We start from the raw sequence: 27,673 nt of genomic DNA, 5'->3' as shown, positions 1-27,673 counted from the left end.
GAAGCTGAATTTGTTGCTGAAGTCATACACGCTACAATTAAATGTCACAGTCCTGAGTAGATATGAGAGTGCTTGGATAAGATACAGAAAGTCGTGTAGGGTTCTGGCATAAAAGGAAAATGTTTTATTGTTGCCTTGTTGTAACAGCAGCAAAGGGTAAGTTAACAAAATATTGAGATTGCAACCTTTACATCTTTACAATATAACATGGAGGTAAAAATGCCTCTGTATACACATAAAATTACTTTAGTGTGGAAGCCAATGCTCTGGTGTGAACACTGATTTTTAGGAACATATTATAAGAGCTGTCCCCTCCCTCACCCCTACGTGGTGTAAGCCTTATTTGCCATAAGAAAATTTTGTCTTGGTTTACCTGTTTCAGGGGCTACCACTCTCCTGCACTCCATTCCCTGCTTTTATTGTTGGGGATAACAAGCATTTTATAGTGGTACCTCGGGTTAAGAACTTAATTCGTTCCGGTGGTCCGTTCTTAACATGAAACTGTTCTTAACCTGAAGCACCACTTTAGCTAATGGGGCCTCCTGCTGTCGCCGCGCCACCAGAGCACGATTTCTGTTCTCATCCTGAAGCAAAGTTCTTAACCCGAGGTACTATTTCTGGGTTAGCGGAGTCTGTAACCTGAAGCGTATGTAACCTGAAGCGTATGTAACCCGAGGTACCACTGTACTTGTAGCAAGATCTTACTCCCATGAAACTCTCAGAAAATCTTGTCCAATAGAGGAGTAATAACAGATTTGTCTGGCTTTGAAAATAAGTTCACAAAAGTTATTAGCCCATTTTAAATTTGTTTTTATTAGGTGGCCATACTCTTTGTGATACTGAGTAGCCTGCTGAAAACATCAAGAAAAATATTTCCCAAGTTTTAGCTATAGATAATAAGTTCTAAGTATTTTCCTTTCTCTCATACTTGAGGGTTATCAGTTAATAAGGAAACATACCTACTTGATGATTTCACTGTATGGTCTTTCACATCCTCTGAAATTCTATGTGCTTTTTGGGAAAATCAGAAAATAATATCTCAACTTTTGGGGATAGGAAGCTGGCAAAATATAGAGGAGCTTCCAGCTGTGGTGACTCAGCTCTCCCATTGAGTGTGGAAAGCTTTTTGGAGCTCTTTGGCCTTTCTGCAGGCTGACATCCTTTAGCAGTTGTGCTTAGTGGGTAGGTGTTGAACAAAGGTGCAGAAATAGATATGATGTGAAAATGTCCCTTCTAGAAGTGTTCCTTATTCACTAATAAAATAGTAGATGATTAAGCTTTGAGGATGAAAACTAACCTTGCAACAAGTTGCTGTGAGTCACAAGCAGTTTGATGTTCTCTGCTGTATTCTGGAATGCAGCCAGTTGACAAGAATCCCATTTTTTACATCAATTGTTCCATAGCTGCTGGAAGTTCTTTGTTTATTTACTCCTTTGACAAGAACATCAGGATGACTGAGACATACTTCTAAAATCTTCCCTCTCCCTATCATTTGTTTGCATTGCAGGGAAATGGTTCCTTCTGATCTGCACTGTGTTTCCTGAGATACTGAAACAGTGCTTAGTCCCCAGGCCAGCTGCTGAGTGAATTGTACTGGAAGTTCGTAGAAGCTTACATCAATGTAAAAACATGCCTTTTGCCTGCCTGTCCTGGCAGTGAAGAGCAGGCAGCTTTTGTAGAAACCCTTCTTGCTTCATCTTAGTATTGAGGATTTATTCTGAATTCCATTACTGAACAAGGTAGATTTCTTATTTAAATCACCACTTAGATCAGATTAATCAGAAATAAGCAAGCAAGAAAAACAGCAAAGCTAGCTGTTAGTGAGGTAAAATGACCACAAAGATGTTGGCTATTTGCAGTTTAGTAGCGCAGAGAGCTTGCTGGGGAGACCATGCATTAAAAAATAAAGGACTCAAAAATAACTTAAACAAGGTTTTAATAAGAAAAACAAAAACTCCTTTTACACTAAATACATTAACAACCAAACCAGACCCAACCACCAACCCATCCCCCAGGGTAATGGGAGAGCTAGGTGCTGCTCCTTATATACTACACCCAAATGCTGACACACCTTAATCAAATACAACTCAGCAGCACCTGCTATGCTTCACAGCTGTAAAGCTGGGTCTCGTTATCTTACTCTGGCCCTTGCTCTGGCCCCTTAAAGACATACACATCGGGTGCAACAATGATGAACCTTTACATTTAAATAAACCATTCAACATTTCCCCTGCGGTTCATCATTGTGGAACAAAAACATAAAGCATATTTTGTACATGTCTTTCATGTGTAACCTTTGGAAGTGCTTTAGTAAAAATGTCCGCAATTTGATTGTCACCTGGAACATATTCAAATACAATCATTTCGTCAGCTATTAGTTTCTTTACAAACTGTAAACGTAACCTTAAGACTCTAGTGCGCTGCGTATTGGTCTCTGAACACAGGATGGCAAGCCCGCTCTGGGAATCAAGGTAAACTTTTACTGGTAGTGTTACTTGCATCTGTAGGTCTGCAAATACTTGCAGATACCATTCTACATCACGAGTGGCCTGAACGCATGCACATAATTCACTCTCTGTTGTGGAGAGACAAATAATGGTTTGTGTCTGGGACTTCCATTCAAATGGACAACCGTTATAACAAAACACCATACCAGACACACCCCTGCAATTATTTTGTTCCACTGCATGAGATGCATCGCAGAAAATTTCAAAACCTTTGTCAATACATGTTGTAAACTGCAACCTATAATGTTTGGTGTGTTTAAGGTAATTTCTGAACATCATTGTAGCTTTTTGGCTCAAAAACTGCCTTATTGGCATACACAGTATTAAAATGTTCATCTGCAAAACGTTGTGGCTTCTGTCTCTTTCTATCTGAACGTCTCAGTCCGGAAGGAGAGTCAGACTCCTCAGACTTAATGGGACTAAGTGAACCACTAGTTTCAGGTTGTAAATCATTATCAGATTGAAGAGATGCCTGTAGGCTAAGCTCACGGTCAGAAAACTCAAGAGAATCTAACCTCCCCTCAGGTGTCTGTGACTTTAAATCATCAAACAAATCAGATTCAACAGACTTTTTGTCTTTTTCCATTAATTCAGAAGCACCATTTCCTGCTGCTGCTGCTGCTGCTTCCTCTTCTTCCTCAGTATTATCTATACCATCAGTATCTTGGAAGACAGCAACTCCATTCCAATTTACAGTTTGTATCATGCTTCTGGTAATATGAAATTTGCCAGTTGCTGGTATGTAAATTCTGTATGCCCCCTGCTGGTAGCCCATTAATTTTCCCTGAACACTGCGCTCACCCAATTTCTGTTTAGCGGGATAATGCATAATTACATCTGAACCCCAAATGCGTAGGTATTTCAGATTAGGGCGTTTTTTAAACAGCTTCTCATAGGGGGTGACATCTAAACCAGAATGATAACTGCGATTTCTAACATAACAAAACACATTAAGCGCTTCAGCCCAAAAGTCTTTGGGCAGATTAGCATCATGCAGATACGTTTTAACCCCTGCCTGTAGGTCACGCTGCACAACTTCAACAAGCCCATTTTGCCAGGGACTTCGGGGGCAAGATAACTCATGAGTAGTCCCCTGCGCTTCCAGGAATTTCTCAAAATCCTCAGAAACAAATTCCCCGCCCCGGTCAGAAAATAGGTTCTTAATTGGTTTGTTAAAGTGCGTTTTTACCCAGTTGCAAAAAACTTTGTACTTCTCAAATGCTTGGGACTTCTCAGCTATTGCATAAGTCCAACAATATTTACTATACTGGTCTATCAGAGTAAGCCAGTACTTAGAACCTCCTAATGATGGTGGGAGTGGCCCAACTAAATCACAATGTACACGCTCAAATGGCTCTGTTACTTTCCTATCTGAGCACCTACCCTTGCGTGCAACCTTAATCTTATTCTTGCAACAGGATAGACATTGCATAAAGAATTTACATGGTTTTAAGTTGAGGCCATTAACAATATTCTGTGTCTTAATTACATCAGCAAAATTCAGGTGTCCCAGAATTCTGTGTGCCTCATGGACACACCCGGAATGTGGCCTTACATTCCTCAACCCCTGGCTTGACTGTGCTGCTCTGCAATTTATAGGTGATTGGGAGTAGGTGCGAAAATACAGTCTATATAAACCATCAGATTCCCGGGCATATAATAGACGTTTGTTCCCATCGAAAAACTCACACATTGACTTTAAGAAACGCACAGTTATGCCTTGACGAGCAAAGCACCTTACTGACAATAAATTGTCCACTGACGGGCAGTAAATGCAGTTCGCTATTGTAATGTTTAAAGAGTCAAGTTTAACAGTACCCCTGCCAAGCGACTGCAAGACTTGTGAATTGGCTAAATGTACATTACCAATTTCCTCTTCGAAAGAAATAAACAAGCTTCGATCGTTGCAAATATGCTGAGATGCTCCTGAGTCCACAACAAAAGACTTCCACTTGGCACGTTTAAGTCTTTTACGATCTGTTGTCCTAGCATGGAAAACTCGCGGCTCGTTTCTGTCTCTACTATACGATGTCGGCTGCTGGGCTGACAACCGTGACTGACGAACAGAAACAGGCTTGGGAGTACTTTGCTTTCTTTTGGATCTGCAGTCCTTTGCAAAATGTCCTTGTTTATTGCAGAACCAACAACGCTTTGCAGCTTTAAATACAGTTGTATCACCACAAGTTTGCATATGGCGTTCCTCATTACTTCTGGAAATAGGAGTGCTTATGGCACAAGCCTCCATTCTGTCCAACTCGCCCATTAATCTTGCCGTTACCCCTTCCACAGTTAATTGTGCTGGTGGAACGGCAGATATCTGGCTAGCTATACCATCAAAGTCCTCATTAAGGGAACAAAGAATGATAAAAACATACTGAATATCAGGTATGTCCATGTCCCTTCGAATTAATTCGCCGCGTATTGCCTCCAGACGTCTCAAGTGTGCTGCCAAATCACCACCAGGCTGCAACTTCGTCTGGTACAACTGCTTGAAAAACGTCAATGCAGATGCTGACTCTTTTCTAACATGCACTGCTGCAAGACTGTCCCACATTTCTTTGGCAGTTTTCTTATTTCTTATATAGACTACTTGCTGGTCGCTGACTGCCAAATTAATTATCGCCCTGGCTTTTGCATCTCCTTTCGACCAAGCATTAGTCACAGGGTCAGGAGGGTCATCAGTTACATAGGTCCATACTTCTCTAGAGGTCAAAAGCGCCTCCACGCGAAAAGACCATAAACTATAGTTCTCATCTGTTAGCTGTGGGAAGACCAGAGCCTTCTCAGCTTCAGGAACCCGGTCAACCATTCTGGAACTCTTCCAGACCCACAGAACTACGCTAACAGGAGAAGGAGTTTTCAAACCTTTCTCAGAGTCCAAAAATATGCAGTCATCCACTCAGCAGCTGGGCCCATAACCAAAGATGTTGGCTATTTGCAGTTTAGTAGCGCAGAGAGCTTGCTGGGGAGACCATGCATTAAAAAATAAAGGACTCAAAAATAACTTAAACAAGGTTTTAATAAGAAAAACAAAAACTCCTTTTACACTAAATACATTAACAACCAAACCAGACCCAACCACCAACCCATCCCCCAGGGTAATGGGAGAGCTAGGTGCTGCTCCTTATATACTACACCCAAATGCTGACACACCTTAATCAAATACAACTCAGCAGCACCTGCTATGCTTCACAGCTGTAAAGCTGGGTCTCGTTATCTTACTCTGGCCCTTGCTCTGGCCCCTTAAAGACATACACATCGGGTGCAACAATAATGAACCTTTACATTTAAATAAACCATTCAACAAGAGACGGCTGGGCTTCTGGTGTTTGTTGTCAAAGGAGGACTGTTCTTTTCAGGGATTTTCCTAGGTAGAAGTCTGCTCCCAATTTGTTGTAAAGGCCGCTAATGGGACCAATAGTCATTTTCATTTTGCTGGGAGATGCATAGCGACAGAATCTATGTATAGTAATACCATTGGCAGCTGGAATTTCCCAGAGTTGGTTGTATGTCTGCATCAATCCATATACTGGATTGTGTGTGCCTGAGTGCACATTGGGTTGGTGGTGGTATTGTTGTAACTGTTAAGCAGATTGGCAGGGAAAGGTGGAGATAATGGTAATGTACAGTTTCTTGTCTTGTTGAGCTCTCCCAGGGATGTTGCACTGACTTGGTCTTTTGAAGAAAATTGTGTTGCATTAGTAGTCTCCTTACATTTTTTCTTTGCCAAACATTGATTGTGTGCAAAAAGCATAATAGACCAAAAGACCCCTTGGTTACCATCTCATGGGTGAAGAAAAGGTTTCATCAGTATGTGAACAATTATTTATGTTGAACTAAATTGACGCATTGGTAATAATCATTCTTCTCTCCTTTTGAAATAATTTAATGTTTGGTATTTTTATTAAAATTATTTAAAAATTCAAATCTGTGCTGAACAGATCTTACCTACAAAATATTTCTCCAGATCTGAATTAACTGGTTCTGAATACTTACTGGTGTGGATTTTGGTGACAGTTCATTTAAGATTAACAGTGTGGATTGCACTCACAATTAAAAAATGCTTTGGATTTTCCCCATTAATACTGGGTATTTTTTAAAAAACAATTATATCTATATATAGATATATATGTCTCCTGTTTTTCAAGATGAAAATCCTTCCAAGTTCGCTGAAATGGTAACCTCAAATAACACTTTTAGAAAACACAATAAACAGTATCAACAGCACTGTATAAAGTAATGAGAATCCTTACACAGGACAAGTGGTGGTTGGAAGGCCCAGAGAGATAGTCCTGCTAGAGCAGGTTCTTAGGTGGTCTTGTCCTCCCTCTCCTGTAGATCAGTATATTCATATATTTATAACATACATACAGGTACGTTATAGGAAAGTGGAAATTAATAATTGATCAGAACATGTTCAAGATGAGAACACTGCAGACATTGGGATAGTGAGGAGATGACTGTGTAAATGACTATTTATTTAGGTACTCTTTGGTCTAAATCAGCAGTATGTCAGGCTGATTTGGTTATTGGTAGAAATGCATGACTTTTCTCCCCAGGCTCACATGGGAGTGACTTGGAAACTAAGCCAAGTGAGTTTCACTCCGTTTTCTTTATGGAAGAGTTACCCTGTGGAGGAGAGCTTCGGCTATGGGAAAAATAAGAAGAGGGAGATGTGTTCTTTTTCTCTTCCTCCCTTTTCTTTCTTTCTTTCTTTCTTTCTTTCTTTCTTTCTTTCTTTCTTCCTCTCCAGTAAGTGGAGGAAGGCAAACCCTGGTGGACCTTGCAAAACCTATTGCAGAGGTGGATTTAGGGTAGTGCGACTGGTTCCCCTGCACAGGTTCCGAGCTGAGAGAGTACCTTCCTGCCTCCTTCCCAAAGTCTAGTAAGTGCTGGGCTTTGGGAAGGAGATGTGAGGACTCTGCAAGGTCCTAGAATCTTCCTTACTCCTTCGTAAAGCTTAGTTAGCACTTGCCCAGCTTTTGGAAGGAGATGGGAGGGCTCTAGGACCCTGTCAGAGCCTTATGCCTCCTTCCCAAAGCCTGGTGCCTTGCTTAGCCAGCTTTGGGAAGGGGTTGTGTTGGCTGGGGGTGGGGAGCAAATGTTGGCCTAGCACAGGACACCATATTACCAATGTCGGTGCCTGGCAGTAGGTGCCAGGACCTGTCTTCCTGTTGGGTTCCAGCTGCACTAGAAAGGGTACGAGGGCACAGGGATTGATTCTCCCTATTTTCACAGCTTTTTGTCCTTGCTACTGTTGCCAGATGCCTTTTTTTAAAGGGGTGGGAGGGGCTCTAGTCTGGACTAGAGAAGGACTAGAATACAGTGGTACCTCGCAAGACGAATGCCTCGTAAGACGAAAAACTCGCAAGATGAAAGAGTTTTTCGTTTTTTGAGTTGCTTCGCAAGACGAATTTCCTTATGGGCTTGCTTATATCTACAGTTTCTCTCTATTAATACTATACAGAGATCATGAACAACATATGATGTGTACATTCTCAGGTGGTTTAATAAATGAAAAAGAAAACCATAGCACTGTATGATAACTTGAAGTGAATGTTAGAATGCTTCAAGTAGCAAGCACAGCATGGTTTTATAATGTGCAACAGTCTAGACTGGATTAATATCACTTAGTTCAATAATCAAACTTGAAAATTGCTGAGAGTCTAAGTGGGCCGCTTAATAAACTTTTCCTCACTTTTACTAATCGAAGCATATACATCGTGTATATAATAATAGAAAATTTTTTGAACACTGGCTTCTTCCAGCACAACTGGTGTTTTAATTGTAAAATTAGTAGATTTTAATATGAAAATCAAAGGCTCTAAGCCAGGGCCTTAGCAGCCTGTTTGATAATTTGGCCTTGTGGCATTGTGTGGAAACAACTTGACATGAAGGACTGAAATAACTGTAACACCATGCTTCCCAGCCCCGTTCTAACCTGCTGATTCAGGAAGATACTATGGTCAATGGTATTGATTTCCCAAGCATCTCTTGATGGTGTTCAGCAGGGTCACATTCATTTCATTACCAGACACAACCAGAAGGAAGTTTGGAATTGTTCTAAATCAGGGGTAGCTTACGTTGTACCTTCCAGATTTTTTGGACTACAACTCTACTGGCTTGGGTTGATGGAAATTATAGTCCAAAATATTTGGTACCCATCCAGTTGGCTACCCCAGTTCTAAATAATCCGCTCCAAACATGAATACTAAGGTGATTCATGTTTATTCCTCTCATCAATGTCAAAAGACCCATAGATTCAAATTCTGAACTTTTTTTTACGTTGAACATTATGGGTTTTGAAAGCTTGCATTAATTAAAAGAAACTGTTCAACTTTTTCACATGTTCATTTATTCTGTGACAGATGTTTCTTTTTTTTAATGCAGAAGATGGAGGAATCTGAGGCTAGTGAGAAGCAAGCGAAGTTGGAGGCTGTGTTGTATAAAATACCTTGCCATTGCTTGGTAGACACCTAGCTTGGCCAAAATATATCTTAAGATGCTCTGCATTCTACAACGTTTGAAATTACTCTTCTCAAATGAAATGTGAGCGTTTCTAGTTTAGTAATCTAGACTGATGTAGTAGCAGTTCTCTCTTGAGTTTTGCAGATTCTCTCCCCTCCTCCAATTTTATTTTAAAAAACTGGAGAAAATTGAGAGGCAGAGAAACTCCCCCAACCCCCCCCAAACACACATACACACACACACACACACACACACACACACAGCCTTCTTGCCTTTACTCAAGATGCAGGAAGTGGCTGATATGAACATCTATATATTTTCTCTTCTTGCTAGCCCTTTCCACCTCAGTCTCTTGGACTGATTGCTGATGTTTAGACTCTTATTCTTAAACTTTTATTCAAGTGTTACTGCTGACACCTCGTCTTGGTCTGATGTGTTGAGACGCTGAACTTATCCAAGACTGCTTGACAATCTGTGGCTGTGCATACTGTGGAAGTGATACAAATCTTTGCAGAAGGGAAACCAGAGACTTTTTAGTATGACCCAGGACTGTAGTCACTGCACTTCATCTTCCATTGGTGATAAAGCTTCCGTTCCTCGGGGACTCCTCCATATCCGCTGTGTAGAGCTCTGGGAAGCTGCTCATTTCCCATGCCTGGCTCCTTATTTGGGGTAAAGGTCTGTGAATTCTGCGTAAATATTTACGATATCTTGTTCTGAGCAGCAGGAGAGCTTCTTGTGTTGTTTTTTTCAAGAAGCTCCAATTTGCTTGGTTTGTTCTTGCACGGGATCATGCCTCTAGTAATCTAAAACAGGAAGGAGTTCCTTTATTAGCAAACAGGGTGTGAAGAAAAGCAAAGGCCAAATTGAAAATGAAAAGACCTTATAACAGAAATAGCAGAAAGATAAGCAAGGTATAAGTCTGATTTTTAATGATATTTCCCAAGATGAGAAGTTGATTTAACTTATGTCCCCTAAAACCAGTGCTTTTAGTATAGTGGGACCTTTTCTTTGGAATGCATTCCCAATTCAGTGTTTGTCAGACAGACACCTACAGTATAGCACTTAAATACCTGTGTAGAACTAATCTTTTCACCCTTGCTTTCCCTGAGGGCATGATTCAGTTATGTTTTAACCTGATCTACTGATCAGGGACACGGGTGGCACTGTAGGTTAAACCACAGAGCCTAGGGCTTGCCAATCAGAAGGTCGGCAGTTTGAATCCTTGCGACGGGGTGAGCTCCCGTTCCTTGGTCCCTGCTCCTGCCAATCTAGCAGTTCGAAAGCACATAAGCGTGCAAGTAGATAAATAGGTACCGCTCTGGCGGAAAGGTAAATGGCATTTCTGTGCGCTGCTCTGGTTCGCCAGAAGCGGCTTAGTCATGCCGGCTCCCTTGGCCAATAAAGTGAGATGAGCGCCGCAACCCCAGAGTCATCTGCGGCTGGACCAAATGGTCAGGGGTCCCTTTACCTTTACTGATTAGTTATGTATTTTGTAGTAGTTTTATAAATGTAATTTTATTGTTTATTTTATCCTGTTTGCCATGATAATTATTTCTTAATGTTGGTGATATATAAATATTTGCTGAATAAATTTTCCAGGAAAGCAGTCTTATTTTAAGGCAACTTATGCTGCATGAAAGAAGAGGCATTTAAAGAATTTAAGCCACTTACACACTTCTTTTGATCTGACAATCCATATGTAATCTATTTTTAACTTGCTAAATTGCAAATGTATACCAAATAAAATACAGCCTTTTCCGTCTGAGTAAAGTATCATAAAACACAAAACAATGCTATCTTTGTTATGTATGTTTTCCCTTTCAGTATTTTCCTCTTAATAGGCCTACCTTTCCTCTCTCTTAGCTCTGTGAACAAATTTTTTTTTTGAATGATCATATATCTGCAGTGTTTCTCCTTACAGTGTGGTAAACGTCTTTGTTCTTTTACTTGTGCTGAAAATCACATTCTCACAATGCCTTACAGAGCTGTTGCAACCTTCATGTACCCCACCCCACCCCCCCACCCTCGGTGAAATGGCTGTATTCATTCATGCAGTTTTTTCTGTTTGTTCGGTTTTTAGTCACTGCGGCTATTATGCATGCTCATAAGTATTTATTATTCATAATGTATGGAGGTGCCAGGGATTGAGCATGGGGCCCTGTGAATGCAACACATGTACTGTACCACTGAATTACAGCCCTTCTGATATATGTTGATAGCAGATATAGTAGGGTCAGCATTTCATAGGATCTGAAACTGCAGTAATGAATCTGTAAAATCTTTTAAAATAACTTGTCACTGGGATTGTTTATTCCCAGCTAATGATGATTTGATGGTTCAGTTAGTGGGAGTGGTGTTTTGAGAGCTTTTCACTTTGCTGAAGGATATTTTTAAAAGCACTGCTTGCTTTACACCTTTCTGCATTATAACCTTGAACAAATCATGATAATTGGAATATTAACCTAAAATAACAATAATTGTAAAAAACCCCAACAACAACAAATCAGTTAATACCAATGGTTTAACAGAGAGCTTGATGATATATGAGTGTCTAGGTGGGCTTTTTATTTGATTTGTCCTTTAATGCTGACTTCGATGTTTTAATTACTTGCCATACTGCCTCTTTCTCTGGCTTTAAATTGTTTTAGTTGCTTGGTGGTGCATTTTTGAGGATGTTAGCTACCTTGGACATTATTAAGGCAAGATATCATTTATCTTAATACATAATAAATATGGATTTTTTTACATCACCAAAAATCAAGACACCCTAATACTGGCAAGAGTTCCATTTAATCCTCAGATTGAACAAAAGTAAGTAACATTATACCTGTTTACAGCTAAGGGAACTGGAGCGATCTAGTTACTCAGTACATGAGAGTTAAAAGAATGAGGAACAGAATTGGTTTAATTTTTTGTTCCTCATCACAGTATCTGTGTCATATATGGGAATATGCATGAAGTATGGACAGTTGAAAGTTTTAGGAATGAGGAAGTTTCAACCTCCTGTCAGCCGTGTGCTGAGGATACCACTTAATGAAGTCCTCAAAGGCAGCCTGATAGAGGCTTAGTGAGAGAGGCTGTGGCCCAGGGCATCTGGCTTACAACTGAACTGTCATTTAAACCCTAGTTTCCTAGATCAGATTTCCAGCACTATATAAAAAAAGTCATATTGGTTATACAGAGAGATGTCTGCATTTTCAGTGTATCCAGGGCAGTGTTGGAGCAGTAGCTGAGCAAGTGAGCTGGACATTTAAGCAGCCCGGTATAGAGCTTTTAATCCAGTAAGGGTCCAGAGGAGACAGAGACATATTAAGACTGTTAGCCTCTCCTCTTCCTGGTCATCTGCTTGGTGTTTGAGGCTGGTTCTTCTCTCCCCTCTGAAGTAATCTGTTTTTCCTGAGGAAAACTGTTTTTCCTGAAGTAAACTGTTTTTCCTGAGGTGGCCCTGGTGACAGAGCGTTTGAGCAGCCAAATGGTCACTTGTATGGTGACTCTGGACAGCCCACGAGGTCCACTCGTGGGGCAAAAGGGGAGAATCAGGGATCAAGGCAGGGCTTGCGATGTTGCCATTGGTGTAGTGGGGGCAGTAGGGCCACCAATGAAGTGGGGGAGCTTCAGGCTGTCTTCTGACTTCAGGTTCCTCTGGGTTCTCAGTTGCACTGTGGTTCTCTATGAGGTCTCAAGACAATCTCAGAAAAAAACTTCCTCGGGGTCTGGGCAGTGTCAGGTCCTGGCACCATGGTAACTGGACAAAATTTGGACTCTTTGGCTTAGCACCTACTTTTTTCACCAAATCCTAGGAGTCTGCATCAAACTCCTATGTAGCATAGTAAATGTTTCTAATTTTGCATGTGAGGGGTGTTTTTTTGAGGAATTTTTGCTAAACTCTTCAGTCTTTTATCTTGGTTGGGACTCGTACGTTGTCTGTAATGTGGAAATCAATGACTTTGCTGTATTTCATCACAACAGTTGTTTTGTTTTTTTAAATCTTATATTGATCCAGACTGCAGATGATGTGATGCCTGTCTTGTAAGCTACAGGAAAAATGTAAAGAAATGCTACAGCTTCCTTTTCAGACTTGTTATTCCACACAGTTCTCTGGTTTCCAACCCTGGTAATGTGAGAATGAAGTGATATCACAGACAGTAGATTATTTTAGGGGAAATTCTTGAGGATTTCCCCCTACTACTACCACCTTTGTGTTTTCTATCTGTTGTATTTAGCTGCATGGATGCTTGTTAACAGAGCTTCAGCCATCATGTTGCCTGAGGCATGGTTAGTGCCTTGGGAAGATTTACATTAATCAAACACAAACAGACAGTGTAGCGTGAAGAAATTTCTCTCCCGCCAGCACTGCTCACAATCCTAATTATGTTTATTGGGGCAGAAAAAGAAAACAGCCCTTCCATCCTTGCCCTCCTTCCCCTGGGCTGAATTGGTTATGTCTCCGGAAGAGCAGTGAGCTGACTGCTCTCTGCACTGACCTGCTGACCTCCATTCTCCCTTGTGGGAGGAAGGGATAGGATTCCTGAATGTTGGTGCTATTTTTATAGTTGCCAGGTGTAAACTTCTGGAAGTCCTTGCAGGATTAGAACTCTAATGAGCAAATGAATTCTGCATACAGAAGTGTTCTGGACTAGCGCACCACATAAAAGTTGCCAACATGTCTATATGAGAGAGAAGTGCCAAAGAAAGACAGGATTTAGAACCAGTAAAACCATCTAGTTGAACACAAAGTAGAATTGGAAGTGTGGCCAAAATTGACCAGGCAGTAAAGGGCAGGGATTGGACAGTGAGCTAGACTGGTAGGCAAGCTAGGAGATTTATTGGTATAGTTACGTAGGGGAGTCCTAAAAAGAGTGGACCAGAGGTGGTCTTGCAAACAGAATAAACCCCTTGATTGGTGGAAAATCTGCACATTTAGGGGTTTTGGGGGAAGGTGCAACTTCTTGGTACCGAGGGTGTGGATTCAAGGCATTTTTTCTCCCTTGCCCCTCATTCCTCCAAGGTGCACTTCTCTGCTTAAAGCAGTGAGAGTCAAGATTGCCTTGGGTGGGGGATCTCTAGTACTTGGCTTTGTCTTCTAGTTGCCGTTCTTACTCCTACACAGTTACAAGCTCACCAGGCATCATTTTTAACTACATGCACCCTTTTTTGAGCAAGGGCATAGCTCAGTAGCACAACAGCTGCTGTATACATAAGATCTCAAATTCAATCCCCAGCATATCCAGCTACGGATGAAAATGCTCTCTCTGTAAATGTGGAGAGCCACCTGCCAGTTAGTGTAGGTAGGAAGTACGAGCTAGATCAGGGGTTGTCAACCTGGTCGCTACCGCCCACTAGTGGGCTTTTCAGGATTCTAGGTGGGCGGTAGGGGGTTCTATGGCACAAGCTGAATCCTCCTTACATCAAGCACTGGTGGGCAGTAAGGAAATTTTACCATCAAGAAACATGCATTAGTGGGCGGTAGGTATAAAAAGGTTGACTATCCCTGAGCTAGATGAACCAGTGATCTGACTTTGCACAGGACAGCCTGTGTGTTCTTATGTTTACATTGGGAAGCAAAGTAATTTGCTGGCAGACCTAAAGAAATGATGGCAGTTAGATATTAAATTGTAATATATAGATACAATTTATTCTATGAAGAGATTAGAATAAACCTATATAGTGAGATGTGAACACCACAAAAAAGAACTATGACGCAATTTGTGGCTGTAGTATCAGTGATTTTTTTACTCCCCTCACACTGCTATTGTAATTATATTTTTATATATATATATATATTTTGGTCTCTAAGATAGCTAAACACTCAGACCTAAGCTGTCCTTCCTCCTACTGGCTGAAGTCCTTTCCCGAAGATGTACGTAGATGCTGTTTTCTTCCTCTCCATTAGCAGTCTTCACTGAGATAATAGCTAGGAGGGAGGTATGAAGAAACTCCACCTCTTTTTGCCTATCCCAAGTGGACTGACCAAATCCATTTTCAAGAATATCAGATGAGCATTTTTAAGGAGCCACCAAAATCAGATGGGGTGGCTGGGTTTCTTAAGCAATTTGACCTTCATCAGAAATAGTATTGCTGGCTAATTTCTCTGGTCCCTTTCAATCCAGGTAATCTCTGTAAGTCTTTGTTTCCTTGTTCTGATGTGTGATGTGGGAAGAGGGATAGAAAACAGCTTTTCTTGGTGCAGAATAATAAAAGGTGAAACATTCTTCTTTATGGAAACCAATGTTTTAACAGACAAGAGAATGTTGTACACAACTGTGTTGTGTTTTGTGGTCTAGCTCCTACTTTTAAAAAAGCATATTTCAAAAAATCTGAGCTCAGCCTCGGTTTGAGAACAAAGGTTTGACAGCCAAGAAAAATGTCTCACACAGAAGAGGCAGACAGCAACACTGTCTCCGCTATGCAGAATCCTCAGCCGAATCCTTATGCTACTTTGCTGGAACCACTCGACCCGCTTTTGTGATTTACCTGTAGGTTAATCTGTTTCATATTCATTTAGTAGTTACTGTTAGGTGTATGCTAGATAATCTCTTATCTCTGTAGTAGTCCTGAATATAGCATATCTCATTCATATTCTTACCAGAAAAAAGAAAAAAGACTGCTTTTTAACCAAGGGATGTAAATTGATAGGCGTAAATGCTAAGGAGCTGTATTTATTTTCCCTTAATTTTTATGGTCTATGGTTCATTTAATAAATTTGACATATGGTTCTAAAGCAGACCAATAGATCTTTGTCATAAGACACTCAAAAGCACAACTGCTGACAGGATCTCTGTGCTGAATTACTATTGCTTTTTTAAAAAATAGGATGAGGGAGTTAAATTGGTAGTTTGTTTTCTGCAGAACATTGCTGAATAACAAACAGAAAGCATTCTGGAGATTCGGTTGTATTATCAGCAATACGCCATGTGTGGTGAAGCGGCTGTGTGGGTTTCTGGCAGCACGGAGAGTGTTATGGTATCCATCATGCCTATTAATGCATGGATGTTAGATTAGATGTGATGGGCGGAGGATGTTGTGAAACCATTTCCTTGAGGGGAAACTGCTTCAAAGGAAGCAGTATTTTTTCATAGGAGGCAGTGTTCTTGTTACTCCTGTTCTAGGGCACAGCTGTGTAAAAAGGGATGTGCTTGACTAGACAAGGCATTGTGAGCTTTCACCTTTCTCTGAACTTAGTGAGAATTGACAACTCTTTGTGCTGAATAGAATTGGACATTTTAGTTTTCAGAGCTGGTTTTGTCCGCAACGGTTCAGCAGAAATATATGGAAGGGAAGGCTTTGGATTACAGTATTTGCATGTCTTTCGTCTAACCCTAGTGATCTCTCTGTCTCTCAGTCTCAGTCTCTTCTTTAAATGGGCGAGTTTTGTGAAGATGATCCAGGACAGATGCAGAAGGGTTGAAACTTAGTGGTAGAGCACATGTTTTCCATGCAGTTCAGTCCTTGGCATCTTGAGGTAGGAGTGGGTGCGACTCTTGACTGAAAATCTGAATAGCCATTGCCACTTAGTGTAGACAACACTGAGATTTGATGTTTTGCATGTTCCTAGATAATATGCAAATGTAGAATAGTGTTCCTGTTCATACTGTACTTCTATTAAATATCTTGCAGTATCGTTCTGCTTTTATTTTTGAAACAGATGTGCCTCATCTATTATCTATAAAAAAAAATCTTCCTTTTAAATATTATTTGCGTACACAATAGCCAATTCAATATATGTGATAAAATATAACAGTAAACTGAGAGGAGAACAGGATAAATCCATTTACATACAACTTACTTCCCAGGCAGTTTGCAAGGCTATCTTTTTTTTAAAAAAGTTATTGTTTGGGGTAGCCAAAGCAACATTTTAATCAAATGGGATTCAACTTCCCCTTAAATTGTCACTTTTGATGATGCAGCTAAATAATAGACTAGACAGAATTTCTTTACCTAAAAATACATACATTTTCCAGGTAGAAGAAAAGAACTTGCATAACTTATAATTTTAATTATTTATTTCGTAAGATGTATATATCACTTGATTGTAAAAATTCTCAAAGCGGTTTACAAAAAGATAAAACAAGAAACTAAAAAAAAATTCACAACCATACTTTAAAACATACAGCAGTTAAAATACAGAAATAGATTAATATTACCTCACTGCTAAGCATCAAGCAACATATATATATACCCTTTGGCTCACAGGTATTTTGGGACAACGGCCAGATGATTTCTAGGGAAGCATAGTTTGGAATCTCACTAATGTATAGGTTCTGTCTGGTGAGAAGAATACCAGAATGCTCAGATTTATGAGATCTTAATAAAACTGCTATGTTACGGGCAGTCCATGAAATCTAAGATGTGGAAACATTCTAGTTTACTAACTAGCATTCCTGTTTAGGCACTTATGTTGTGTAACTTACTGGGGAAGAATGATTTCACTTTCTCCTTAGATCCCCCCCCCCCATTTTGGAGATCTGGTAGCTTTTCCCAACATGCCTGTTGGAATCATCACTATGCTAGATCCCAAAGTTGCGCAGGATGTGGCATCAATGCACTCCACTAGGACCGCTGAGCATATATATGGAAAGAGTTGCTACTTAAACCTCAAAACCAAATGCTTTGTGTAAGTGTGGAAAATACATGATGAGTTGTGTAGGGTGGAATTTATACCAGGTTTGGAGTATCCTGATTCCAAACTTCTCCCAATATGCTTACATTAAGGGATGACTTCATTCATTTTAATTCCCATTGATAGTGTCAGACGACGGCTGTATTTCTGTGCAGTGAAAATATGGTCTTTAGAAACCTTTGAGATGGGAAAATTTGGTGTCACGGCACATAACAATACTGTCTTGTGAGTACCTTGCCAAATGTAAACTAGTTGTTGTTCCACAGGTTCAGTGGGCCTAAAACACTTAGAGTCTTAGATGTAGAATGAACTGCCCCGTGGGAAGTACAGTATTCAGGGCTGGAAATGTTTGATTGTAAAACACCCTTCTTTCTAAACAGGCATACTTTCTGCAGCAGCTAAAACCAATCTGCAAGGCTCTTCTCTGGCTTCAGCTACAGAGCAGCACAATGACCACATTGAGAGTAGCTGGGGAAGCCCTCCTTCCTTTGCTGGCTCTGTAAATGCAGCTCTTTCTCTGTGAAAAGCCCTGACATCAGCTATTGGAAAAAATCAGAGGACTTGTGTCATGGAACAGTGCTGAGGAACTTGCTTGAGCAGGGTCTGAATGGCTGGACTGTGGCTGAAACTTAAGTAGCAAGACTTTTACACTTCCACCCCCTCTATCTTCAGCCTTTCTCTAACCCTCTTGCTGAGACAGATATTAATTTATATGCTTGAAGCCTGGCTTGGAACAAGAGCAGCACTGTACTTTGTTGCTGGCAATATATGTAAAATAAAAATGCACCTTGCTGTTTGAGGCTGCTGAGAAGCTTTGGAATCTCTTAAGTGTTTGAGTGGGTTGCAGAGGAATTGGGTGGGAATGTGAGAAGCAGACTTTGAACACAGCATCCAGGGTTGCACCATGGTGGCTCTGGCTTTTAGTTTTTCCTGAAGTGGCACAGTCTCCTCATGGGATGCACATGTAGGGCAGAAACAGTAGCCTGATGCATTGATTTCCCAATCAAGCTTAAAGCCCATACTTAGATTTAGTGGGCACAGCACCCTCTTAAAACGACACCAAATTAGATGAGGAATTTGGCGCCTCCGACATTTCTATGGCAACAACACCTAAAGAATTCTATGTTGCTGACAATCTGGAGATATCCAGCACCAAATCTACATCTGGACCTTTGCCTAATGTTCCAAAAACTTATCAGAATGATCAGCCTTCTCTACTGTACTCCTGGCGAGACAGGATGGACAGATCTTTCGAATTCGAATCTGGCTCTTTGTTGGCCAGTGATCCACATTTTATAACACATACCTCATTAATACTTCCACAGCCACAGATAGAACCAACAATCCTCCAATTAACCCAGGAGGGAGAGGGGGATTGACAGTTAATGAAACACCATGGGACTGTCCCCCCCGCTTGGGGTGCGGTTGGTTGGGTTTTATCTTCTAGGGATACTTACCCTATCAGACCTCCACCTCTTTCCCATACCATTTTGACCCAGGAGTCCTGGCCCAAGGATGACTTGTTATTGAGGGGATGTTACCCATCTATTGGGGAGGCTAGTATGGGATCTGGGATTTCCACAATTGAAGGGCTAGGGAGGAATGGCGGTGGGGCTAGATATCTCTATCGGCGAAGGGTTTTGAGATGCAGTGATCCTCGAACCCCTTCCAATCTACGCCCCATCCCAAGGGATGAGGGTAGGGAGAGCAAGGATTACACACCTCTGTCATTGGTGCTGTGCAATGCCAGGTCCATAGGCAACAAAACCGCCACCATGCGTGACTTTTTTTGTCTTGCAGGGGATTGATCTGGCTTGCGTGACGGAGACCTGGGTACGGGAAGGCGAAGTAGTCTCCCTACATGAGATAACACCCCCAGGTTTCTCTGTCCTCCATCAATCGCGGACTGTGGGTCGGGGGGGAGGAGTAGCGTTGTTATTCCGGGAGGATTGCTCTTTCAGAGCTCTGGCATCACCGGCGATCTCCGGCATTGAATGTGTTGGTCTCGTGTGGGGCACCAAGGAGAGCTTGGCTGTCTGGCTGGTGTACCGACCACCCAGCACACCTGCAGCCACCCTGTCAGACCTGCTGGAGGTGGTGGCAGGCTGGGCCTTGGAGTTCCCAAACCTACTGGTTTTGGGAGACTTCAACGTCCATGCTGATGCCGCTCCCTCCTCACAGGCTCTGGACCTAGTGACTTCCATGGCAACACTAGGGCTCTCCCAGTTTGTTTTGGGCCCCACTCATCAAGCAGGCCACACGCTGGATGTGATCATGCTCCCCACTGTGGAAGTGCCATGGTCTGATCACTACGCTCTGAAAGCCAAGATTGACTTCCCGCTCCTCCCCGGCTCGGGTGGCGAACCTATTTGGGCTCGTCCGCGAAAACTGATGGATCCTGATAGATTCCGACAAGCCTTGCGGAACCCTGCTCCTCCTGGCGACTCATTAGATGACCTTGTTTAGGACTGGAATAACTGGCTCTTGGCAGCCATTGATGAGATCGCACCTAAGCGCCCTCTGCGACCCCATCGAAACCGGGCACCTTGGTTTACTGAGGAGCTCCGGAAAATGAAGCGGGATCTCAGACGGCTAGAGCGAGTATGGCGACGGACTCGTGACGGAGCCTCAAGAACATCTTATAGGACGCTTATGAAAGCCTATGAGATGGCTATGAAAGCTGCTAATAAATCTTACTTTGCAGCTTCCATTGCATCTGCTAGCTCTCGCCCGGCACAACTTTTTAGAATAATTAGGTCAATAATGTCCTTAGGAGGACAACCAAATTTAAGCACAAATTCGACCCACAGCTGTGAGGCATTCGCGAGCTTTTTGCGGAGAAAGTCCTGTTGCTCCGCCATGACCTCCCTGCCAATTTAGATACAGTGACTGAACTGGAGGCCCCTCGACTGACTTCAGGTCCAGTGTTGGACCATTTCGATCGGATACTCCCTACTGATGTGGATAGATTCCTCCAAGTTGGTAGGCCCACCACCTGCCTCCTTGATCCGTGCCCGTCTTGGCTGATTAGGGAGTGTCCAGATGTTGCGCGGACCCCCCTGGTTGAAATTATCAATTTGTCCCTTGACACGGGGACATTCCCAGGGGAACTGAAGGAAGCAGTGGTGTGTCCACTCTTAAAGAAAACTTCATCAGATCCCTTAGACCTATCCAATTACCGCCCAGTTTCAAATCTTCCATACCTGGGTAAGGTAATTGAGAGAGCGGTTGCTGAACAGCTTGGTAGGTTTCTGGAGGAAACATCGGTATTAGATCCATTTCAGTCCGGTTTCCGTCCTGGTTTTGGGACGGAGACGGCTCTGGTTGCCCTAACAGATGATCTCCGTAGACAACTGGATCGAGGCGGGTCAGGACTGCTGATCCTTTTACAGCAGCCTTTGACATGGTCGATCATGATCTTCTGGACCACCGCCTCGCAGACGTGGGGATACAGGGCATAGCCCGTAACTGGTTGTGCTCTTTTATCTCTGGTCGGGGACAGAGGGTGGCACTAGGGAGGGAAATGTCGTTGCGCCACTCCTTGGTGTGTGGAGTGCCGCAGGGCACAATTCTCTCCCCGATGCTTTTTAACATCTTTATGCGCCCCCTTGCCCAGATTATCCGGAGCTTTGGGCTGGGCTGTCACCAATATGCTGATGACACTCAGCTCTATCTGCTGATGGATGGCCACACAGACTCGGCCCCGAACACACTGACCAGATGCTTGGAAGCTGTGGCTGGATGGTTTCGTGGGAGCCGATTGAAACTAAATCCTTCGAAGACAGAGGTCCTATGGCTAGGTCGGGACGGCATGGGGATGAGGGACCAACTCCCTTCTCTTCGGGGGCCCAATTAGTGCCATTGCTTTCCGTTAAGAGTTTGGGTGTAATCCTTGACGCCTCCCTTTCCATGGAGGCGCAAGTTACAGCAACAGCCAAGGCGACATTTTTCCACCTTCGCCGCATCAAGCAGTTGGTCCCTTACCTTTCCCGCCCCGACCTGGCCACAGTGATCCATGCAACGGTCATCTCCAGACTTGACTACTGTAATTCGCTCTACGCGGGGCTGCCCTTGAAGCTGTCCCAGAAACTCCAGCGGGTACAGAATGCTGCAGCGAGGCTCCTCACGGGGTCTCTGCCATGGGAGCATATTCACCCAGTGCTTTTCAAGCTGCACTGGCTCCCGGTGGAGTACAGGGTCAGATTTAAGGTGCTGCTTTTGATCTTTAAAGCCCTTCATGGCCTAGGACCCTTGTACCTACGGGACCGCCTCTCCTGGTATGCCCCACGGAGAGCCTCAAGGTCCATAAATAACAACACCCTTGTGGTCCCGGGCCCTAAGGAAGTTAGATTGGCTTCAACCAGAGCCAGGGCCTTTTCAACTCTGGCTCCGGCCTGGTGGAACGCTCTGCCTCATGAGACCAGGGCCCTGCAGGATCTGATTTCTTTCCGCAGGGCCTGTAAGACAGAGTTGTTCCACCTGGCCTTTGGCTTGGAGCCAATTTGATTCCCTCCCTCCCTCTCTTTCTTTTTTCTTTTCCTTCTCCTCCTGCGATGAGGCTACATTTTAATATTTTAATGTTCCATTATTTTAATGTTGTATTTTATTTTTGTTTTTAAGTTGTAATCATTCATCTTGTTTTTATTATTGCTTGTAAGCCGCTCTGAGCCCGGCCTTGGCTGGGGAGGGCGGGGTATAAATAAAAAAATATTATTATTATATATATTATTAAAACAATGGCTACTCTTAACTTTCTCTATCAATCTTAGATATTGCGTTTCGCCAATAAGCCCACAGGGAAGTTGGATCAACAAATTAAAATACAATGAAAACAATTTCATAACTCTAAGGCACATTAGGAAAAGGCAGCATTAAATTATTTTTCACTTCCGTATGAATCCCAACTGTGTGAGATCAGCTATCAAATCTTTACACTACCCCTCCTCCGAAAGCCTGCAAAAAGCAATTTTTATTAACCTGTTTTCTGAAAAATATATATAATGAAGAGGCTGGGTACATCTCAGTGGGGAGGAAGTTGCACAGATGTGGAACCACCACAAAAAATGTCTTTTTCTAGGGGCCTGTACCATGTACTTTGTACTGTGCAGGTACTACTAGGTCAATCTCTTCTGCAGATCCAAAGGCACAGGCAGGTTATATGGTTAGATATTTGGGCCCAGGCTTTTAAGGGATTTATGCAAGTGTAAGCACCTTGAATTGGACCCAGAACACAATTGGCAACCAACAGAGCTGCTGTAAAATGTGGTTTATGTGTGTTTGACCTGCTGTCACCATCATGATCCTAGCTGCCACATATTAGCATCCTTGCATTTTCTGGATTGTTTCCATGGGCAACCCCATGTACAGTGGTACCTTGGGTTAAGTAGTTAATTCATTCCGGAGGTCCGTTCTTAACCTGAAACTGTTCTTAACCTGAAGACCACTTTAGCTATTGGGGCCTCCTTCTGCCGCCATGCCGCTGTAGCACGATTTCTGTTCTCATCCTGAGGCAAAGTTCTTAACCCGAGGTACTATTTCTGGGTTAGCGGAGTCTGTAACCTGAAGCGTATGTAACCCGAGGTACCACTGTACTGCATATTACAACAGTTCAACCTGGAGTTTACCAGAGCATGGTGACTAGCCAAGCTCTCCTGTGCAGAAATTTTCACTGTAGCATATAGTTGGAAAAAATATTATGAACTGGTTGGTTGTCTGCCTGTTGCCATAGTATCTAGTTGTTTATTTTAAAAACTAAGTCACATTGGCCACATGTCTCTTGGTATTTAAATTAAAAATGAATAGTACATTAAAAAAAATTCTTAACACATTTACTGTATTTATATTTAGACATGCCTACTACTGAATTTGATAACACTATAAAATCTGAAATTGGATGTTATAATTTGCCTCAACTTCTGAGTTCCTTAAATCATGAAGCTTTAATGTTATTGCATTGAAGGTGGAGACTAGAAGTGTTTGTAGAACAGCCAGAAATCTAAAGCAAATAATACCGTGCATCATTTTCTCATGAGTCACTTTTTGGCTGTGTCTGCTGTCCTATTCTTCTACTAAAAATGTTTTTGTTGGTTTATGTACATGAAATTTGGGAGCAACTCTGGCAGTGTATATCAACTGGTCATTCTCCTAGGCCAGAGCTTTTCAAACTTTTCATGTTGGTGACACAATTTTTTAACATGCATCGTTTTGTGACACATTAAATCAGTTTTACTAGTAAACCAGAGGTTGAACTAACCCATTTCCAGCCCCAGGAGGAGAGCAGGGAGCGTTCACTTGACACACCTACACACTGCAGCCGACACACTAATGTGTCGCGACATAATTTGGAAAGCTCTGTCCTAGGCTGACAGGTATTCTCCAGTCTGTGTCATACAAATCCTGTTGTCATCATTGGAACTGTAGTATAGCGGTTTCTTTAAGAATTGTGTTTCTCTCACCTAAACCCAAAGCAATGCTTTAGTGAGAGCAAGAAGTATGAAACTGACTAGCTGCTTTATATGTAGTATCTGGAGAAACAGCAGAGGTGTAATCACTGGATGTGAATGTAAATCTAGAAAAACTCAAACCTAAATTGAATCTCATCGCTGTAGTTTGCACCAGTACTATACACAGTTCTGCCTGAATCATCCATATGGGGTTGATATATTAGTAAAAATGATTGTCTTCAGCAGACTTGCATGTGCTGTGAATGTTATATAAGTGGACTGAGAAGAAGAAACTCTTTGCATAACTAAATCTTTCTATTTTGTTTAATGGACATATTAAAATCATGTTTGGTTTAATATGTGTTGTTCTATGCTTTGTGGAATATCTCAGAGATTACTGAATTATCCTTTTTAAGGAAGGTGGTCAGAGTCTAGCTTGACTATTTTCATTAAGTGAGCACTAAATAAAAGAATTTTATACTGGAAGGAATAAATGAGACATTATTAGATTCTACTTTTCAGTGAATGAGCCAAATATGTGAAGGATTGTGTGAGGTTTCCCTGTGATCATGACTTGCTGGCTGCCCTGCCTCCATATCCCTTCTTTCTTCCATTTCTCTACGAGAGACTGGGAAGGCTGGCCTGCAGCCCAGGAGCTTCCGGGAATCTATCACAGAATCCCTTTGGAACAGTTCTCCCCTTGACATATGCAACATTGTTTGGTGACTGGCATTCTCATGTAAGAAAGACTGAGGCTATGGGAGATAAGCTTGGAGTTTATTCTCCCAGAACTGCATTTTGGAGTGTTTACGTCCTCAGGCTTCTGAACAAATCTGCCCTGGTTAACGGCAGATGCTTTGCTGCAGCATGGGGGTGGGGATATTATAGAGAAATGTCAACGGTTTAAAACAGCTGCTTCGCTGTGCAGTAATGTTGTATAGCTTGAGCCACCTTTATGAAGGTAGATGTATATAGAATGAAGTGAGTTGCCCTACAGATTTACTTGGTGTGCAACAAGTACTTACACACCTTTCTAACTGGTGTTTTTAATAGTAGTAGTCAAAATATGTAGTTGCTAAAAGTAATTACGCCAAGCTCTGTGAGGTTACTTTGAGGTTTGTGTGTGGAGAGAAGCAACAAAGGAATGATAGAGCTATGCTAGAATTCTTACTCGTGTGATTCTTAAATGTCTAACTATTCTACGCTAATTTTTATTTTATTTTTTATATTTCAGGTTTCCCCTCAAAAAACCTACAAGGTGAGTGTTTGAGAATTTGACTACTTACATACTACCTACAATATTCTCTTCATAATCAAGATAATATTGGCAGACTACCATACTTGCGCAGACAAGTGAGCTCTTGGATCCAGCTCGGTGCTTGTGTGTGCTTAAGAGTTCCAAGGGTTATTTACCTATCCGAGATGGATCTGCAACTGCATGAAGTTGGCTTTTCTTAGGCACACATTGCCTCCCTACATACAGGCAACTCCCCATTTTTGTGCAATCTACTTGCACGTGACCGTGCACACACATGATGTTGGGGACCTGGAAATGGGGAGCATCCTAGAGAGTCCTAGTGACTTGCAAGAAGACCCTCACCAGAACCTGAAGAGGATGTTCTGTTTGGTCTCCTTGTGAGCTGGAAGCACAGCAGGGATTTATTGAGGTTGCTAAGCCTTCCCACCTAACAGCTGATATGTGGGGTAGCGCAGTGGCCACTACTGTTTCCCTGCACATTAGCTGAGAAAGCCCCGCTGCCCCTCTGGTTTGTGCAGGGGTGTGTGTCTCTGCATGAGCTGGAGGGGTGGAAATGAGCTGTTAGGTGGAAATGTTGAATAGCCTCAACAGATCCCCACTGCCCCTCCAGCTTGCCAGGAGACCTTCCCTGGAGCCCAAAGAGGACATCCTCTTTGGGCTCGGGGGGGGGTGTCTCCTCACAAGCTACTAGGATTCTCCAGGGTGTTCCCCATTTATGCACATTTCACCGATCTGTGTGGAAGCACGGAACGTACCCCCAGCATAAATGGAGAGTTGGTTGTAAAAATAATGTGGAAAGCCCAGCACTTGTTAGTGTAGGGCTAGGAATCAATCAGAGTTTTTCCATGCAGAAAACTTCGGCACAAAATTGACACCCTCCACCACCCCGCCCCAGTTTATCTTCAGGTTTGTGTCTCCTGTAACTTCTTACACTGGAAGGCAGGAATTAGGCACGTCTTCCCTGTCTTTAGGTGCTGTAGAACAAAATGGCTGAGATTGCCATAGCTGTGACCATTTACAGAAGACAAACTTGAAGGTAAATAGAGTATGGTCAACTTCATACCCTCAGTTGGGTATTGCAACTTCACAGCCCTGCAAAGTTAGGATAGCTTCAGCTCAGCTTTATATAAAACCTTTAATTTTTAAAAATGATATTCTCTGCAGATTTAGACAGCAGAATAGAAGTAGCAGCAAAATTTTACTCCTTCACTAGATACATGTGAGGAGCTGTACAGATTTCTTAAATTTTGCAGGGTCATTTGGTGTTTATGATTTTATAGTATCTATTGTCTTGGTTGATCTTCCATCTTTGCTTCTTTTTGTTTTGCTTCAGACATGGCAGCATTCTGAGCAGAGAGTCTCCAGCAGACAAGAAGCAGAAGGTTGAACGCTGCGTCAGTGCCCAGGACTTCGACCCTACAGGTAGATTCCTCATAGCCTCCCACACAACTCATTGCTTCACAACAAAGAGCTTTTAGAGTGAAAAAGTGACCTAACTTTTTCCATAGTGTAACATTAAGAAGCTATTGCTGCCTTTCTTTTTCACAGTGATTGCGTAATTTTTGATATCCCCTTTTCACAAGTTGAATTCCCCAATGTTATTAGCTGTTGTGTTCTTAATGACTCCAGTAGTGATAGGTGGGGTGAGTGGTGGGTGGCAGAATCCTTAGCCAAAGCAAATATGATGGACTTCTGTTGTTACCTGTTCTGTTTGATTTGATTTCTTTTATTTTAAGCCTATTTGGAGAGAAAGGGCTATTGGTGGAGCACACATATTCTGGTGGAAGAGGTGTTTTGAAACCTTGGAACCAAGCTATTTGAACTATGTGTTGGATCTCCAAACATTTCTGTTTTTGAATCAGTCTTCTGTGGCTGCATTTTTTTAATTGGACCAGTGGTCTCCTCCAGCACTCCTTCTATACTCAAAATTGTGGTTGCGTTTTGGAAACACTAGAAGATCCAGTTGCACATCCTATGTCATTTATCCCTTAGGCTTTAGGAAACAATTATTTAAAGCAGCTGCAGCCCGTAACTATACAGGTGCCAGTCTTGCTGATTTGGCACAACTGCAAGCTGCATGGGGATTATGCTGATCTGCGTGCATATTTCTGCAATGCAAAGGAGCAGACCATATGACTAGCCAAAATGGGTATTACTGAGGGTTTTGTTGTACAAAATCCTGTCAACTTTGCATCTCTTATCCCACTTCACCTATTTTTAGGACATTATTAAACCACCAGTATTTGGGGACCTCCCTTTGGTAGGTTTTATAGCTATTTTTTAATAATCTAAAGCTGACTGTAGCACATTACTGGTCTAGATAAATTATTGGTTACACTTAAGGCTATTCTTTGTCTGTGGAGCGAATTTTAAA

The 27,673-nt window shown here is 42.1% G+C and overlaps 1 protein-coding gene across 4 annotated transcripts in view; it reads left to right on the top strand.

Moving 5' to 3' along the window:
- Window positions 1-27,673, top strand: part of ARHGEF12 (Rho guanine nucleotide exchange factor 12) — an 87,588-nt gene that overhangs the window by 10,713 nt on the left and 49,202 nt on the right. For 3 of the 4 annotated variants that reach the window (XM_053367337.1, XM_053367336.1, XM_053367335.1), the window contains exons 2-3: window positions 25,276-25,299; window positions 26,633-26,721. The exons of the other annotated variant lie outside the window; for it this stretch is intronic. In XM_053367337.1, the coding sequence (XP_053223312.1) occupies window positions 25,276-25,299; window positions 26,633-26,721 (113 nt within the window). The remainder of the gene's footprint in view (window positions 1-25,275; window positions 25,300-26,632; window positions 26,722-27,673) is intronic. 4 annotated transcript variants of the gene reach the window in all.

Source organism: Podarcis raffonei, chromosome 15 (assembly GCF_027172205.1).
Source record: "Podarcis raffonei isolate rPodRaf1 chromosome 15, rPodRaf1.pri, whole genome shotgun sequence".
NCBI lineage: Eukaryota > Metazoa > Chordata > Lepidosauria > Squamata > Lacertidae > Podarcis > Podarcis raffonei.
The sequence above is the reverse complement of the archived record's forward strand: the minus strand, read 5'-3'. Positions and strand labels throughout refer to the sequence as shown.